At 40.8% G+C, this 18,580-nt stretch overlaps 1 protein-coding gene across 1 annotated transcript in view; it reads right to left on the reverse strand.

The window, feature by feature from the left end:
• Nucleotides 1-18,580, reverse strand: part of SMARCC1 (SWI/SNF related BAF chromatin remodeling complex subunit C1) — an 81,294-nt gene that overhangs the window by 23,678 nt on the left and 39,036 nt on the right. The window contains exons 20-24 of the mRNA XM_081159123.1: nt 16,785-17,043; nt 15,716-15,877; nt 6,220-6,275; nt 4,713-4,827; nt 3,920-4,074 (exon numbers count right to left, since the gene is read on the reverse strand). Of these exons, the coding sequence (XP_081015249.1) occupies nt 3,920-4,074; nt 4,713-4,827; nt 6,220-6,275; nt 15,716-15,877; nt 16,785-17,043 (747 nt within the window). The remainder of the gene's footprint in view (nt 1-3,919; nt 4,075-4,712; nt 4,828-6,219; nt 6,276-15,715; nt 15,878-16,784; nt 17,044-18,580) is intronic.

Consider the following 18,580-nt stretch of genomic DNA (forward strand, 5'->3'; position numbering starts at 1 on the left):
CTGCAGTGGGAACACTGCTGGCGCTCAGACTATGGATTCTGGAAAGGTCTGGCAACAATGGTAACCAGAGCATTCCAAAATAGGAGTCAGAGAGAGCCCCATCCCTTCACAGACTGGCTTTATAAAATCTCAGAAGAATGATGAAGTCTCAGAGTGTGCCACAGATGTATGGAATGTAGGAGAATCAACCTAAAAAACAATCAGTGATAAGAAAAAAGTGGACGTTCTGGTCTAGAGGGCAGCATAGAAAATCAAATAGAATTTGAAAAAAAAAAAAGAAAGAAGAAACTTGGTTGAATGCCTGGCCAGGTGTGGCTCAGTGGTTGAGTGTCGACCTAGGATCCAGGCGATCGGGGTTCGATTCCTGGTCAGGGCACATGCCCAGGTTGCGGGCTCGATCCCCAGTCAGGGGCGTGCAGGAGGCAGCTGATCAATGACTCTCTCATTATTGATGTTTCTATCTCTCTCTCTTCCTCTCCTTTCTTCTCTCTGAAATCAATAAAGATATATTTAAAAAAAAAAAAAAAGAAAGAAACTTGGTTGGAATGGAGTTGAGGTAAACGCCACATAACAAAGCACAGATTCTAGCTGGTACAGCAGAAGTAGTTTCTATTTAGTCATATGAGGTGAAAGTCGACAGGGCTAATTGTAGGCAAATTAATCAAACGGTCAATTTTCCCTTCTGTCTTCTCTTCCCAGTACCAGCAAGTAAAAGAAATTATATCAATAGTAAATGCAAATAGTGTAAATAAATTTCAATCAATGCTTATCTGGTAAAGCTGTATGACTAAAATGTACACTGAAGATGTGCCTATCCCAAGAAAGAATTTCAGGCCTAAGGGAGCAAGTAAAAGGTATTTCTGAGGAGTAAGAACCTTCCTGTTGCTCCAGAACTAACACCCAGTTGCCATGAAGACAATCCTACCACAGCCATTTTCAGGTACATGTGTATGGGGGGGTGGTAGAATAAACCTGAAGGAAATGCCTGTAGTCTTAAGAAAATGTGATCTCAGGTATCTTGGAAGAACTGAATTCCACTGCTGCTGAAAAGAGAGAGTGTTCTAGTTCCTGGTGGACCTAGTTTATTCCAGCAACAGTTCTGAACTCTTCCTTCCAGCTAACCCTGAACACCCAGATGGAAGGGACCCAGAGCAGCAGCTAATGCGGTTCCTTCTCGCAGCGACACCACTCTGCAGGCAGGTGATAAGCTACTGCGAGTCTCTCACTGGCAAACCAGGAAGAGGCCCACCCTGGGTGTTTTGGAGCTCGATCCAGAACCTCTAATTATGACTCCATGTCAGAGTGTGACAAACAACATGTATCAAAGAAAACTCTTAATAACAAAGCTGTTTATAGAAACAGAAAAAAAGAGTGTAACAAAAAACTTGGATTGCCTATATCACTGTACTAATTACAATAATTTAAGTGAGTTCCTTACTCCTTAATTCTCCTGGAGCACAGAAATGATGTGTGCTGTGAAATGCCAGATCCAGCTGTAAGAGGGACTGAACAGTTCATGTGCCAAGGCATGCAGCACGAGTCTCTATCACTTTCACAGATCAGGAGAAAACATGAGTATTTTGAGAATGAAATCAAAGTTCCCAGTTATTGGAAATAAGAGTGACCTGGAAAGAAAATGCTCTTTGGATACTCTTCCAAACTGTATGTGGAAAATCTAATGGCCAGGGATGCTGATCCATAAAAGCAGTTTCTCTGCAATGAAGGGGTCACACTGTGGCAAGGTGGTTGGTAGTGCACAGAACACAAACTTTTGTGCCCAAAGCTGCACATATTAATAGCTATGAGGTCATCACGTTTTCATCATGATGAAGCGTCTGTAAAGCTTTCTGTGGTAATCTACCATTTTAGTTCCTTCTCCGGCAACCTATAGTGTAGCACGCACAGCGGTAGAGAGAACGGAGAGGGAGAGAGATTCACGCTCTGTGAGAGGGAAGTGTGTCCAAAAAGTCCACTGGAGAGGCGAGAGACTGAGGCCTATCCAGAACTAACTGCAAGGAACATTTCAGAAGGGACAGGCAAGAACTGAGAAGGGTCCTGAGCATGATGACAAACTCCTGAATTCCAGGCTAAAGAGTTTGAAATTCTAGCCTGAGAGAGATAGGAAGGTTATTTAATAAAGTTTCATGCTCATAGTTGTATTTTACAAGACTCTGGTGCATACTATGAGATTCCACTTATAGGAGAAACTAATGCATGGTGTGAGGAGACAGGCCAGCGAGTACAGGTGAGGGCAGGCACAGCACCTGGAAGAACTCAGGGACGCTTCCAGCAGGCTGGTAATATTATGTTGCCTGATGCGGGCGCTGCTTGTGAGCCCGCAGTTAGGCTCGGTCTGAAAAATTCACTAGCTGTCCAAGTACATATCCACTCATTTGAATGTAAGTTATACTACAATAAAAAAATAAAAAACAGAAAATATTACTGTGGCTGAAGGACAGAGAATGGGATGAAGGAGACAGGCAACAGCTGATGGGAGGCAACACCTAAGGGACAGTAAAGGGGCCGGGCATTACCAGATGAACTAAAGCAACACAAAAAATCTGATTTGGTGATAGAACCACCATGGAAAATGAAAAGTGGGGTGAGTCCAAAATGACCTGAGGCTACAGTTTACAGATTGGGTAAGTGGCTGTGCTACGCCCCATAAAGGACACAAAGAAGCCCCCTCCCTCCAGCTCCTCATTTATAAAATGAGAAAGTCTGCCCAAGGCAATCTTTAAAGTCTGATGACAATATGAACGGTAAGAACTAGAACAGCTCAGAGACAAAGAGATGCGAGTACAACCTGGCAGAAGATAAAGAGACTCAAAAAAGAAAAAGCTTCCAACAAAGGAGCAAAACCAAATACATGTGAACACTCAAACTGGTATCCACATCAGTACTCACTTGAACAAGAGTGTACCTCAAAAATTCCTAGAGTGGGGTGCCAGAGGAAAAGAGAAGACCTAAAATTGCACTGAAGAACTATGAAGATGAGAAGACATCTTTGGAAGAGACGGGCAAATATGAATATACAGGACCTCAGGCTACTCTGACAGTAACCACCAGCTGAGCAGGAGTTTGGCCTGGAAACCTTTTCCCACTGACACCTACGTCTGATGGGTGGACGCTCAAAACAATGGTTTTGTGGTTTGAACTTGCTCATCTATGGGTCGCTCGTCAATCATGCCCCACATGGAACAGGTGGATAAGTGGTTTGTAGCAGCTGAGCAGTCTGGGGGCGTCACAGCCCACAAAGAACATCCTCGCTGAAGGAGGGAAGAGGTCATGACCAAGCCATTAGGTGTGCTCTGGTGACTGCTGCTCACAGCATGGCAGGCAGTCTGTCATGGAAGGAAACTACCGAGGGTAAACTGGAGAAGGGCGAAAGGACATTTTTAAAACTACAAGTTCATGCCTGAAATGCTTTAAAATGCTAAATTAACGCAAAGTGAGGAGAACAGCATTCTCTTTTCTTTTTAAACACGCTGTGAAGCCAATACTGTTATAAATAGCAAAAACTACCCCCAGAAAAGCTGGCATTCAAGAAGGAAAGAGCTATTTAGGTTCCCCTCTCTCCTTTCAGTCTGTAAGAGCAGGATGAAGTATTTATACAAGGAAACAGGTTTTCGTCTTAAAAATCACCAATATTTCAATCTGGTAGAAACTGGAACAACAGTCCAAGTCAAGTTCTGCAGGCAAATTCAAGATTGCAAATTCCGCCTTCCATATGCACTCTGCAAGGCGGTCACTCAGGACCAGACCTACCTTCCACCATCCCCCGCCTGTGGACTCCTTCACCTAGAATACCCTTCAAGTGAACAGTCATCTCCTTTTATACTAAATGCTCCCAGCACCCTAAAAACAACACGACCATTCAAGGCGCAAGCAAGCACTGGGGAAGGGCTGTCGGGCAAACCTTGGCTTTGGTTGCAGCTGAGGCCAGAGCAGCTGCTGCGGCTGTGGCTACGTTTCCTTCAGAAATTTCGTGTTCTACTCTCTTCTTCCCAAGGTCCCTTTCTCTTTCTTTACAAGTGTCAGTGAGCTCCTTGTTCTCGTCAGTCTCCTTTTCCTCTGGAAAAATCAGAAAGCTCTGTTAGCAGTGCGGCCAGTCTCAATGGCCAGCTTTCGCTCCCCTCTGTGGCGTGTCACACCAGGCCCGAGGTTACAAAGCGGTCTCAGTGCCTCCTTCCTCCTCTTGGGATTTTTGCTGGACCGGCCGGAGCACGTGAGTGCCTCTGAGATGCACTTTCTAAATAGTACACTGTATTCCCTTCATTTCCCTCAGCTCTGTGTGTAGTTCCCTTGGATATAAAGGAAAATTCAGGGGAACGAAGCCTGCAGACAAACGTGTTTGTTCATCGGTCAATGAGGTGCTCTGGGAAACCCCAGGACCGGACGGAGATCGGAGCCAAGCACAGCGCTTCCACAGGCCTTCCGAGCCCGCCTGAGGCAACTGAGCTGACACTGAGTGGAGGTCCCTGAGGTGACCTTAGTGACTCTGAACTTGTCCCTATTAGACTGAAAACAAGGCAGCCAATAGCATTAGCACTGGGGCCAACCCACAAAATGAAACGCAAACTGCACATTTATTTCACATAAAGAAACAAACTCAAAATAAACGAGGAACTGATTTGACACAAACAGCCCACATTTCTCCACCGGTTTTTATCGTTTTACATAATAAAGTCTAAAGGATTTCCTCAAGTTACCTGACTTGATCTCCTCGCTAACTTCACCGTCCTGCTCCTTCTCGCTGCTTTTGTCGTTGCCTCCGTCCTGTGCTCTGTCGCCTTCTTCCGTTTCCCTTTCCCCTTTGCTTTCCGCCTGACGGGGTACAGAGGGAGAGGATGGTGAGGAGGAGAGGAAGGCCAGCCAGCAGTGGTGATGTCACGGACTAACTAAAGGTTCTATTTTTGAAAAGAAGCAGGCTAGGCTCACAAGGGCCTTGGAGAGAAAAGCTGGAAAGGAAGTAACTTCAGAGAAATGCCCGTCACAGCCTCAACACCTGACAGGATAATGCCCCCAACATGGGCTCTGCTATAAGGCCAGGGCTCCAACGTCCAAGGGAACATCAGGGGAATTCATTTATACTACTCACTGGTCAAACAGAGAAATAATAAATAAATAATCAATTTGCTGTCCTAAAGGACCAAGAGCATTTAAAATGCACAGTATCAGCCAAGAAGATGAAATGCTGCCGACATAAAAAGTTGACAAAGCCTTTAACAGAGCTGTTTGTAACGGTTTGTAGGAAGTCACAATACAGCGTCAGTGAGCATGCTCTGGGGACCAAAAACTTCCTTTCCTCTGGTTAGCATTTGGTATCATTTGCTGATTCTGAAATTCCTGTGACTGTGGACAAATTTGTAACCTCGTCTATAAAATGAAGAGACTGTCACTGACTTGAGGAGGCTGTTTTAGGAATTAGATGAATTCACAAACGCACAGCGCAAAGCGCAGTATCTGGAGCAGTGTAAGACTGGAATTAATTTTACTATCATCCTCACCTACATACAATTTTAAAACACCGCATGTAATTAAGACCCTAAATCCCGCCTTGTATCCATTCAAACAGTAACTGGTTGACCGGCTGTTCGTCACGGGCCCCTGATCGTGAAGGGCTGTGAAGTCCGGTTCTGCCCAGCTCGCCTTGTGTTCAGCCCCTGATCTGAGGCAGGGGTCGGGTCCAAGCACACTGGGCACTCTGATGCCCTCTGCTCACTGGCTTTAGTGTCTCCCCTCCCCTGCCAACTGGAAACTTCAATTCTCTGGCCTCCATTTCACTCTCTCTAGTTCTACCTGCTCTTTAAAATCTACCTCAAATGTCACCTTCTCACCAAGTCTTCTCTAAATGGTTTTCGCTGGAAGTTCACACTCTCAGAAAATCCCAAATATTCTATCATTCTCTTCTGGCACAAGTATAGGACTTAAACCCTCCAATTCAATATCCTTAAGAACTACAACTCTTACATTCATATTCCCAACTATGCCTGAAGGGGTAGGTATAAAAGAAGAGGTCAGGAGTGGATAAATCTTCAAGGGACGAATAAATGAAAAACGTCCGGCATTATGCTGTGTGAGAACCACACCTTGAACCAGCAAAGTCCAAATGGCTGACAGAATTTCCAAAAGATCCGAATAAACCCAGACCATTATGCTCTGAACGGCATGCTCTCTGTGGCCTTTCTGGTGTGGGAGAATTCAAACAAACATCACCTTTTCAGGCTGCTGACCATCAGTATCTGTTTCCATTTTTTCCTCTTCAGCTCCTTCTACAAACAAAAGAACAAGTCATACAATACAGAAAAAGTAAAAGCTATTACACAGCTGTGAGAGCACCTGAAATACAACTACGCACAGGAGCATGAATGAATCTCACAGCCACATGGATGGCATAAAAGTCTGATATAAAACAACACATACTTTATGATTCTATTAATTTAAAGGTCAAAAATAGGTGTGAGAAATCAGGACAGTCATTAAGCAGGAAAGGGTGCAAAGACAGAAAGCAGGTTCAGTGGGGGAGGTGCCTGGGTGCTGATCTGTTTCCTGATCTTGGGGCTGTTTAATTTGTAAAATGCAATGAGCTGCCCACTGAAGGATCCCACTTTTCAGAATGTATAAAAACTAAAAGTTCAAAAACTTTTAAGTAAAACAGGCAAAAAATTTTGGTTTTTATGTAACAGGCAATGAGTACATATATTCTGAGTCAGACACTGGAGAAAACGCTGAGCTAGATATTCAGTGAAGCTTGAGGATATCACATTCTGGCCGGAGGACACACACCACCATGGATGCGCACATATGGGATGCTGTGGGAAGCACCAAGGGCACAACAGTCAGGAAGGAGAAATGACTGCATAAGCGTTTTCCAGGCAGACACAGCCGGGTGTGTGCCTGTGGCGGTAAACGTATGGAAAGAGACACAAAGACTTGGGTGCAGGGGAAATAATGCCACTGGTGATGACTAGAAAAGGGAGCACAGAGAAAAGAAATCAGAGGGAGATAATGCCACATAATGAAGAGCCCTGAAAGTGGTGCTAAGGCGGTCAACTGAATTTTCAATGATAGCTGACATTCAAAATTATATTAATTTCTGGTGTACAGCACAGTGGTCACTTTACATAACTTAGGAAGTGAAAAAATACGGAGTGCTTCTGAACTTTCCTGTCGTCCTTGAGCTAATCTTTGTACCATTCCAATTTTAGTGTATATGCTGCTGAAGTGAGCACTACTTTAGAACTTTACACAAAAATAAGCATTTCTTATAAATTAAATATATTATCCTCTTGTGAACAATAAGACTTATAGTATTTATCCTCAATGAGAATATGTAAACATACTTAAACCAATGTTTAAAACATTGTTAATCAACAGAAAAATCCCAATTCTCTAATTCTTGAGGATGAATGAATTCAGATTATCTTGCTTCCAGAGTTAAGGCTGACTAGGAGCTCCAAGAGACATAATATTTTGGGACACTGTGAATCTCACATAAAGCAGAAGAGCTTTTAAAGATTACCATCTTCCAAAGAAATGTCCAAGGCTGATAGTACCAGAAGTGGGACCAAAGTATGAAAGAAGCAGGGCCAGGACCTGAGCATTTGCTTGAGACTTTGGAGGGGCAGGGTCACTGAGACACAGTGGTCTGTGACAGCTCACCTTGACAAGGCTGAGCCATGGGCTGGCCAGGTCCAGGGCAGGGAAAGGAAGTCTTTGGGGGGGGGGGACACGACGACGACACTCCTGTACAGAGTCGGCACAGTGGAGTAAATATGATCTCAATTCAGTGGCAACCTCTGGCTATAGAAGCAGAATCCTCTGCAGGCAGTTCTTCAATCCTAATTTTAGCCAAAAAGATGTCCAAGTGATGAGCTCACACAGAGCAAACACCAAGAAAGGAAGCCACTAAGACTGAAACATTAACCAACAGATTCAGAATCCAAGGAGTGCCAATATGAAATCTGTTAGATCCTGGATCTAGAATAGCCATGGATGCAGTATGTAAATAAATAAGAGAATCACAAAGATCTCTAATCAACAAGAGAATATTAGAGGTAATCAAAGACTTAAAAAAATAATCAAAAGATCAAAGCAGTGTAAACAAGGTGAAGCAAGAACTACAAAACTGTAAGATCTACCTAAAGAAATGATCCATATGTGGGACAAGAGGATAGAACATGCGTAAGCATGGAAAACACGCCGGGCAAAAAGGAAGCCAAGGAATGGTTACCTTTCCGTGGTATTACTCAATACAAGTTAAGAATAGAGCATTGTTAGAAGTAGAGAGTAACAACATAAAAAAAGGTTTAATCTGCCAGAAAATTATTAATTTTTTGTATTTTAAGACTCCAATAAAAGAATGCTGACAGAATGCCAGGGAAAAATGAAAATGTGCCTCGCAGTCAGAGGTTTGGGGACATGGCTCTCGATTAAGATGCACAGAGCATGTGAGCAAAGCAAGGTGGTTCTAGGGTACAGTGTAGGATTCTACACCCGCCATTAGAGAAAATGTACATGCATTAATTTCAGCTCCCATGAAACATATAGTAAGTATTGATTGCAAATCAGGTAATAAAGCAAGTTTTTGCAAATTTCAAAAAGTCAATGGCATTTTCTTACCAAGTTCTCTCGCCACAATACAATGAAATTAGAAGTTTCAAATATACATATAAATCTTCTCTGTGCTTGGAAATGTAATTGTAAGAATCAGTAAAAGTAGCATCTAGATGGAAATAAATGTAAAGCCTTCTTGAGCTTACATTAGAAAAGGAAAAAAGATTCAAAGTTTATGAACTGTGTATGTCCTTTACAAGAAGGCAGAGTAAGCTGGATATGTATCTGAAGAAACCCCAAACTTTAATTCAAAAGGATATACGTGGCTTCTATGTTCATTGCAGTGTTACTTACAATAGTCAGGATACAAGTGTCCATCAACAGGTGATGGACAAGAAAGCTGTGGTATGTACATGGCATAATGGATATTACTCAGCCATAAAAAAGAATGAAACCTGACTTCCTAAGCCAGACTGAATTATGGTACTTCTCTTCTCTGGTGACTTCTCAATGTTTACCAGGTAAAAGCTCTTCAAAACCAGCCCAACACACATCTATACAGCTGCACCTGGCCACAGTACCTGCTCCCCACAGACTTCTCCATATTATTTCCAGGATATGCCACTTGTTCATTCTTTTTCCCCTTTTCATTAATGTTTAAAGGGACACCCTTCTTTGAGAAGTCCTCCCTACACGACCCAAACCTGTGTTTCCTGCACATGTGCTTCTAGCTACAGCTTTCATTTTTTAAATAATTACCTCCCCCACCCAAAACTGAATATTCTTCAAAGATAGGGTGTTTGTTTAATTTAGTGATTCACAAAGTGTGGTCTCAGTACCCTGGGGGTCCCCAAAGTCACAATTATTTTCATAGCCACGCTAAGATGTCATCTTGCACGAGTGTCATGTGTGGCTTCCCTGACGCTCCAGGATGCAGTTGGCTATGGGAATATGCACCTGTGCGCGCGCAGTTTTGTGTCAGGTTTCTTTCTATTGTCATAAACATCAACATTAATCCAAATAAACTGATGCATCTGGGATGCCCTGATATTTCTAAAGAGTCAAAGAAGTCCTGATCAAGTTCAGACTATCATTGAGGATGATCATTTTTGACTTCTCAGGCAAAAACAGAATGAAGCCCATGGTAGGAACACAGCCAACACCTCTGCTCAGGTAATTCCCTGTATTCAAGTCCAAGCATCCCACAAAGCTGGCACTATTCAGTCTGATCAAGCTCAGACTGCAAAACACTCAGTAACCTAGCTCCACCCCACCTTTGTAGGCTGCGTGGCTTCCACGTCCTTACTTGAACTTCATATCGCAGCCAGCCTGGTTTACTTCCCTCCTTCTGAACAACCTTCCATTTCCGACTCTGCGTCTTTGTTCACATTGTTCTACAGAACCGAATACTTGCTCCGATCAAGCTCAGTGACATCCTGAAATCTCTTTTTCAACATTCAGCTCAAATCCTACCTTCTCCGTAGTCTTCCTCAGTCTAAAATTACATGTCCCCTTGCTTAATTCTTACAGCACTTCTTATGTACAGTTTTCCTTGGGCAATTAACAACATGCTTCTTCATTATATCTCCAATTCTCAAACACCAAATTATTTTTCCATGTACTAGTATAACGCAACACAAAAAATAGCCCCAATTATTACCTGTGTTTTACGTAATTGTCCACAGCAAGAGATCTATGTAATCAAAATGCCTGATTTGATAAAATAGTCCCCAAAAAGAGAAAATTGTATGAAAGTCAATTTCTTCCTAAAAATACACATCCTAACATCTAATAAAAACAGAGTCCTTAAGCAAGTCACTGAAATTCTACCCAATATTGGCTAGTCTTTAGAGGTTAAATGTCCATTATGAGTTGCTCAGAAGTCTGAACCTGTATTTTAAGTTTAATTAAAAATTTTTTTAAATCCTCACCAGAGGATATTTTTTCCATTGCTTTTCAGAGAGAGTGGGAAAGAGAGAAAAATATTATGTGAGAGAGACACATCGATTGGTTGCCTCCTGCACGCACCCCGACCGGGGCCATAGGTAAAGCCTGCAACAGAGGTGCGTGCCCCCTTGGCCTAAATTGAACCCGAGACCCTTCAGTTTGCAAGCCGATGCTCTAACCACCGAGTCAAACCGGCTAGGGTGAATCTGTATTTTAATGCCTCTTGAAACAGATCTGGAAGAGCCCTTCAAATGTAACGTGACAGACAGAGTAGCCCGCTCCACATGATGTAAGTCCAATGACCGAATGCTGTTCTACTGTTTTCTTAGGCTCACTAGCCCAGTGTGTCTTCACAGGTGGGGTTCTGGAAGTGCCTTATTTACGGAACATTATGGAAATCCCCATGGGGAGAAGAATGAGGCAGTTTATATGCCATGAATAGTGCCTGGGCTTTAAGTTCCTAGAAAGCTACCTTTTCAATATTATTATTGTCAGGATGCTCTTAATCTCCTGAAAGACTAGAGACAAGTTCTTAACCTTTTCGAAAACTAGGAATGATTAGCTTGGTTCCTCTATGTAGAGCTGTGACAAATAGCACAAGATGCACTCCACAGGGGCCTGTATTCCACAGGGTGTTAAAAGAGCTTGGCAGACAATCCATTCACTGATGTAAAAGCATCAATTAACTTAATCTCTCAAATTCTCCAAACCAGAATTAGATAGTAAATCTATTCAGTAGCAAATAAATAAATAAATAAAACCAATACTTGAGGTCAGAAAATATAAATGGGGGTTACAACAGTGAATCTTAGCAGACTCTTGACAGGACCCTGAATATGCGTGCACATTCCACCCAGGGTAGGGGTGGGGTGGGGTGACCTAAAAAGAGGCCGAGATTCACTGTGACAGTTATGTAGGAAAATGTCCTTATTCTTAGGACATGCTGAATTACTTAGGGTGCAAAGAATTATGATGTCTACAACTTACCTTGCAGTAATTCACCAAAAATAACAAAATAAAAATCGTTTTTTTAGATTGTTAGATAGTAAGAATGGCAGAGTTGAACCTTACTGGTAGGCATATGCAATTTCACTGTGCTTATCCTATCAGCATCTCAGTATGTTTGGCTACAGGTAAACAGGTTGTCAGAAAGGCTATTTTGTATTGAATGTAAACTATAATTGAAAAAGAAAAAAGGCTATTTTGTTTAGACTCCAGGCCAAATAAAGAAAAATTTAGTAGAGTTCCTTAATAAAAACCTTAGTGTTAGAGTAAAAAAGTAATCTTTGATATTCAAATATGTTACACTAAGTTATTTTAAAAATATATCAATTTAACAGCTCCTAGATGGGGTCTATTCTCAACCTTCAAGAATGAAACTTTAAAAAATACAAGTTGCCTGGCCTAGCGTGGCTCAGCGGTTGAAGGTCAACCTGGGACCCAGGCGATCAGGGTTCGATTCCCGATCAGGGCACATGCCCGGGTTGCGGGCTCCATCAATGACTCTCTCATCATTGATGTTTCTATCTCTCTTTCTCCCTCTCCGAAATCAATAAAAATATATTTAAAAAATAAAAAAATAAAAATACAGGTCAGGCCCTGACACTCTTGTCTCAAACACCTCCACTGGCTCATGGCCCACAGGATCCTCACTGTCGACCATGACCTCCTCTACCCCGCAATCCAGCTCCTTGTCCACGGTCCCCCTCCTGTTCTTCAACTACTCTAGGAAGCTCCTGCCCAGGGGCCTATACATGGGCTATTCCCAATGCCTAGAACACTTTGACCTTAGATGTCTACATGGCTCTCTCCTTTGCCCCATTTACATCTTCGCTTGAATGTCACTTTCTTGGTGAAACATCCTCTGACCATTTAAAACTGCAATTCCCCACACTTCACTCTTATCCCCCATCCCTAGTAGTATTTTTAGTTAAATTGTCTCAGATATCAATATTACCTTTTCTATTCATAGAACGGTCTCTGGCCAAAGAAAAACAAAAACTGTTTAAGTTTAGAGAATCTGTAGGTATTGATGAATGACTAAGGCTAGACTGATTGAAGAAGCCCTCTGATAAGCTAATGCTCATTTCCTAAGTAATTCTTACATAAAGTCTCCTAATAAATGAAAATAAAGTGTTTCAAGCCTGGTGCTAATATATCTTTACCTTTATGTCATCAATTACTCTCCTCAATCCAAGACCACAATGAAAAGCCAAGATAAGTATTTCATAAGGACACATTAATTTTTTTCCTGTATATTGGACCTTTGTAAGTTAACAAGTGTAACATAATAAATTAAGCACCATAATAAAAAGTATGAGGAACATACCATCCAATACAATATTCTCTTGATAAGGAAAATTCTACATTATATTTCAAATCAGAGTGCTATAATAAGGCATTATTTTGTTATATAAAGTGTAAGTAAGTTGAAATGTAAATTTAATACTTCCTTCCTTTGAACTCCCTACTTGGAGTGTGGTTCTGAAAGAAGGGAGGTGCACTACTGACTTTCCACTACAACTCTGCTGAGCCTATTTCATAGAGAGTACCATTTGCTGTTTCCTAATTTATTCTATTAGTCACAGCCCAATATAAACCACAGTAACTATAACAGGCCAGCAATAGTTATAGAATGCTGTTTACAACTCATTAAAAAATATTCATATTATGCTTGTATTTTCCTCAGCCCTTACTAAAATGGGAAAAAGACCCAAATTCTGTTGCAACAACTACTGAGTATACACTGCACTTCTGGGAGGTTACCTGACAGGCTACTTACAGATACTAGGAATGATTTTACTGCTCATGCCATTCACAGAATCAGCCTTGCAGTCTGCAAAGCTTCCTAAAGCAGTCTGAGCCAAGCTCTGCACACTGAGGAAACCACACATTCACTGCCAATCAGGGGATCCAGTCCCTCAAGGACTATGGTTGATTTTTTCTTTTTTCTTTTGGTCCTCTTTGTTTTAAATCCCACTAAACCAGGAATGGCTAAATTTGCAATCTGTTTCTTAACCACTAATGCCCTGTGGTATCATCTACCAAAAATTTTAAAACAGATTTACATGTTAAAACATCTCCCTGATTCTGCAAAGTACAGAAACTCTTTGAATTAAATCAGGCGGCTTTGCCAACCCTTTTCAATACCATGACCACAGAGAACCAAAAGACCCTACAACAAATGAACCAAAAACACACACAAAAGTTGAGGAAAGTAAGACTTTTCCCAGGCATTCAATAGGCCCAGGTTTCCCCTGCCTCAGCCAGGCCCTGCCTTGTGGTGCAGAATCAACAAGAAGCAAAGAGATGTGGCCTGGCTTGCTAATCTGTCTCCATCTAGAGAAAGGAAAATCAGCAACTTTTCAAACTAGGAAATACTGTGAAAACTCTAAGTTGATTTTTAATTGAAAGCCTTGGTATCAGATTAGTAACCAAAGTTAAGAACAGTTAGGTCAACAACTGGTTCTGAGGGACAGAGTGAGCAGTTGGATAAATCTGAAAACCTGTTTTCTTATCCCCACAACAAGACTGCTAGGCTGACACTTTACAGAATAAACAGCAAGGCAGGCCCTATGCAAAATTATGGAAACTGTAAGATTTTAGGCTTGAAGAGACTTCACTTGTATCTACTCAAATCACCTAGAACAGAGCACCAGGAGTTCAGGTTGTACAATGAGGAGTACTGGCCAGCAATTTTATTTTCACTTCATATTATCTTTATTTTAAATAATAAATGAAGAAGACAAAAAAATATTATTGTAGCTGAAGTACACGATTGAGACAAAGAAGGAGCTAATTAGGCAAGATGCCAGCAATAAACCTTTAGCTTGAGTTATTTAGAAGAAATTGTTTCATAATGAAAGGAAAGAAAAAACCACGAGCGATGTAAGAAACACTAAAAGTGCACTCCTGATAACTATATAAAGTAATATTTAAACAGGAACACTTCCCATTTGAGAAGCTAGGTACTCCTTACAAAGCTACTGTATTAAAATTTTACTCCTCTTTGAGGTGATTAAACAAAAATAGGTAATTAAAAGTCCTTGCTTGAAGAAATTAAAAACAATCTAAATAATGGAAAGAAATCCTTATGTTCACTGATTAAAAGAATATTGTTGAGATGGCAATACTCCCCAAACTGAATGCAAACAAAAACCACAATGTGATACTACTTCACACCAGCGAGGTTGCTATTTCAAAGATGGGAAAGGGAAAGAAAACATGTTGATGAGAATGCGGAGAAACCGGAACCTTATATATTGCTGGTGGGGACATAAAATGTTACAACCACTATGGAAAGCAGCTGGGTAGTTCCTCAAAAAGTTAAACATATGACCCGGCAATTCCACTCCTAGGTACCTGAGACGCAAGAAACCTATGTTCACAAAATAACACGCACAAAACGTTCATGGCAGCATTACTCAAAATGATGAAAAAGTAGAAGCAATAAAAATAGCCATGAACTGATTAACTGGATAAGTAAAATGTGGTTTATCCACTTAAAGAATATTATTCAGCATAAAAAGAAATAAAGTACTGATTTATACAACACAAATGAATTTGGAAAACATTATGCTAAGTGAAGAAGTCAGTAGCAAAAGGCCACATGCTGTATGACTTCATTTATAGGAAACGTCCAGGAGAGAGAAATCCAGAGACAGCAAGCAGATTAGTAGTTACCAGGGCTGAAGAGAGGAAGAAATGGGAGTGACTACTTAATATATGGAATTTTCTTTCGGGATGACAAAAGTGTTCTGGAATTCAATAGTAATGATGGATGCACAACACTGTGACTATACTAGAAGCCAATGGACCATATACCTTTAAGTGGTTAAAATAGTGTTTCATGTTATATGAATTTTGCCTCAATTTAAAACTTATCAAAACCAACAATGAACTTAAACTTACATGGCAACATATGAATTAAAATAACTTAAGTCCTTTCAGTATTCTCATGTCTATCTGCCTAAAATATAGAACTAGAAACAGGAATCAGATAGTTCACAACTGTGCTATTTAAGTTACAGAACTTTTTAGTTCTAGCTACCGTAAAAGGAAGCGATGAGAGAAAAAAGGCACATACTAATCTAAGAGACAGGTTTATACTGATTATAGTGCTCACTCATAAGAAAACCCAATGATTTTTGCAAGCTTATAGGAAAATGCAACATCGATCAGCCCTGTCCAAGGTGCAGCAGTGACTCACCAAGCTTTTCTGGCTCATCGGGCCCCGTGCCTGCAATGCAACTGCTCTCCAGGCCGTAGGTGGGATCGACTTTCCCAGAGGCTCGAGCTGCTTCTTGTACTTTCTTGACATGAGCTTCAACCAATTCCAGTGGTACCTCCTCCCGGACTCGAGAAAACTCCTCTGTTCAACAATAAAAATGGAACAGTGGCCTGGTTTTACACAAATATTTGCTTCAACATAAATCACTAGGAAATCCAATGTATATTAGTGTCTTGTGTGTAGTGACCTTTCTGGGGACTCAGTCCTATCTATCCCAGTAAAACAACTGGGCCAAATGAATAATCGTGTACGGTTAATGAAAATCTATGACTACATTTTACCCTATGTGTCATATCTTTCTGTATAAATAAGAGAAATCTTTAAATTTCTATCAATAAACAATCGAAACTGCTGTCCCAATTTTATCTAGATTGATGATAAAGAAAACAGCAAGGATAAACAACCAGAAAGCCAAGAAAGAGTTCTGTGATATGATAAGTTCTAATTATAATTAGTAGTATAATCCAAAAATGTCAAATGACCCCTTTTACCAATTATATCAAATTTCAAATGGCACAGCCAGGCGTGGCTCAGTGGTTGAGCGTCGAGCTAGGATCCAGGAGATCGGGGTTTGATTCCTGGTGAGGGCAAATGCCTGGGTTGTGGGCTGCAGTCGATCAATGACTCTTTCATCATTGATGTTTCTCTCTCTCTCCCTCTCCCTTCCCTCTCTCTGAAATCAATAAAGATATATTAAAAAATAATAATAATTTCAAATGAATCACAAAATACACCATAAAAATTGTTTTGCCCCAATTCTTAATAAATGCTTTTAACTTTAAAACTATTACATTTTAAGTGCTTTTGTTTAAATTGTTATCCTTTTAAGTATAACAGCATCTAAGGGGCAATATGACTTTTGTTATGTAAGTAACTGAAATGAATGTAACATATGGTTAACACTTAAATCTGAGACAACATTAATGTTAAGTACTGAGCCGCTATCTGAAAATGTCATGCTGGAAGGATGGTTTAGCAAAGTCCATACCCAAAGCCGCTTTTGCTGCAGCAGATGCCACACGAGGGTCCACCACAGATGCCAAAAAGGCGACAGTGCTCATGACTGGGTTTCCTGACTGACTGAAGGGGACAGGCTGGTAGGCCAGGGGCCCGAGGGAAGCATCTGAGTTCTCCAGGTATGGGTCCTCGATGGGAAGCCTCAAAAAGTGGAGGATGCATTCATCCTGAGTCCGACTTCCAACATGTTCTGACACTTTGTTCCAATCATCCTTGTACATCTCTAGGGCCTATGACAGAAAAAAACAGGAGCTTTAATATTGGGTAACAAGGAAGTGCTATGTAATGACATTGAAAGCCTGTGACTATTTTTTAGATAGGCTTTTAAAAAAATAATGAAAATGGTTCTCTTCTACATTAAAAGGCATGCACATCACAGAGGAAGAAAAACTATCTTTTATTGATACACGATTGTTTTTATAGAAAATCCTAAGGAATCTAAAAAAGGGTGCTGAAACTAAAGTTTTGCAAGGTCACAGGATAGAAGGGAATAGAAAAACTCAATTATTCTATATACACCAGCATTAACAAAGTTTAAATTGGGGGAAGTCGAAGTATTTATAATAGCACAGAAGTGAAATACTTAGGAATAAAAGAATGTGTACGGTCAACATGCTGAGAGAAATCCAAGACCTAAATAAAAAGATACTGTGTTCATTAGTAAGTCTCAGTACTGTTAGGGTGCCAACTCTTTCCAAACTGAACTAGGTTCAATGCTATCCCATTCAAGCTCCACGCTTTTTTGGTTAGAAATTCAGAAACTGATACTAAAATTTATGAAATAAACAAATTTCTAACTGTAAAATTTATAATTTATAATTTTTCCTACAAAATGCTGAAAAACTTAATAAATAAATAAATAAATAAATAAATAAATAAAAGCCATCTCCACCAAGAGGGAGAGGGAGAGAATGTATAAAGAAAACCAGAAATACATGTGGAGCTAAGAGAGCCAAGAAATTAATTGGGTAAGAAGAACCTATTCAGTAGCTTCCCCAAAGTGGCCGCTCACATAGTTCCCTCTTGAGCCATGATTCTCAAATGGGCAATTTTGCCTCCTTGGGGCCATTTGGCAATGTCTGGAGACATTTTTGGTTGACATAACTGGGGGGGTGCTACTGGCATCTAGTGGGTAGAGTCACAGATGCTGTTAAACATTCTACAATGCACTTAAGGGCCCACAACAAAACTATTGGGCCTGTGTCAAAACCCCTGCTCTAGAGCCATTCAAAATGTCCATCTGACTTCATGTTCTTAAGCTATTAATTACTGGTAAATAAACTGCATAAATAGAGGGTGTTTGTGGTAAACAATGCTGCTGGGAAGCCTTTTATTTCTCATTGTGTAAGTGTGGACAGCACCTGTTGATTCAACTGTACGTTAAAAAGAAAAATCAACCACTGTACAGGTCCCACCTGCAGGAGAGGAAAAGCACTATTGTGTAAACATACTGTGGTTTTCATGAAATGCTCAGGGTAAACAGTGGCTCGGCCACTCTGGCCTCACTCTGCATTTGCTATCCACTAGTCTTGTATGTAGAGGAGAAAAGTTTGAGCATCAATGTGCATCAAGGGGAACTGATGTGAGACTGGTGTCCCAGTTGGTGTGGCACAACTAAGTTTCTCTGCAGAACCCAAAGATTCTAAAACAGCAATACGAAAGTGTATTATACTCCCCCACAAGCACTGAGCCCTTTTAAATTAACATCCACGGAGGATATGACTAGACAAAACAGTCCTGAAATTTAAGTGGCCCGGAAAAGAAGCT

This window comes from Miniopterus schreibersii, assembly GCF_964146895.1.
Source record: "Miniopterus schreibersii genome assembly, chromosome: 15".
NCBI lineage: Eukaryota > Metazoa > Chordata > Mammalia > Chiroptera > Miniopteridae > Miniopterus > Miniopterus schreibersii.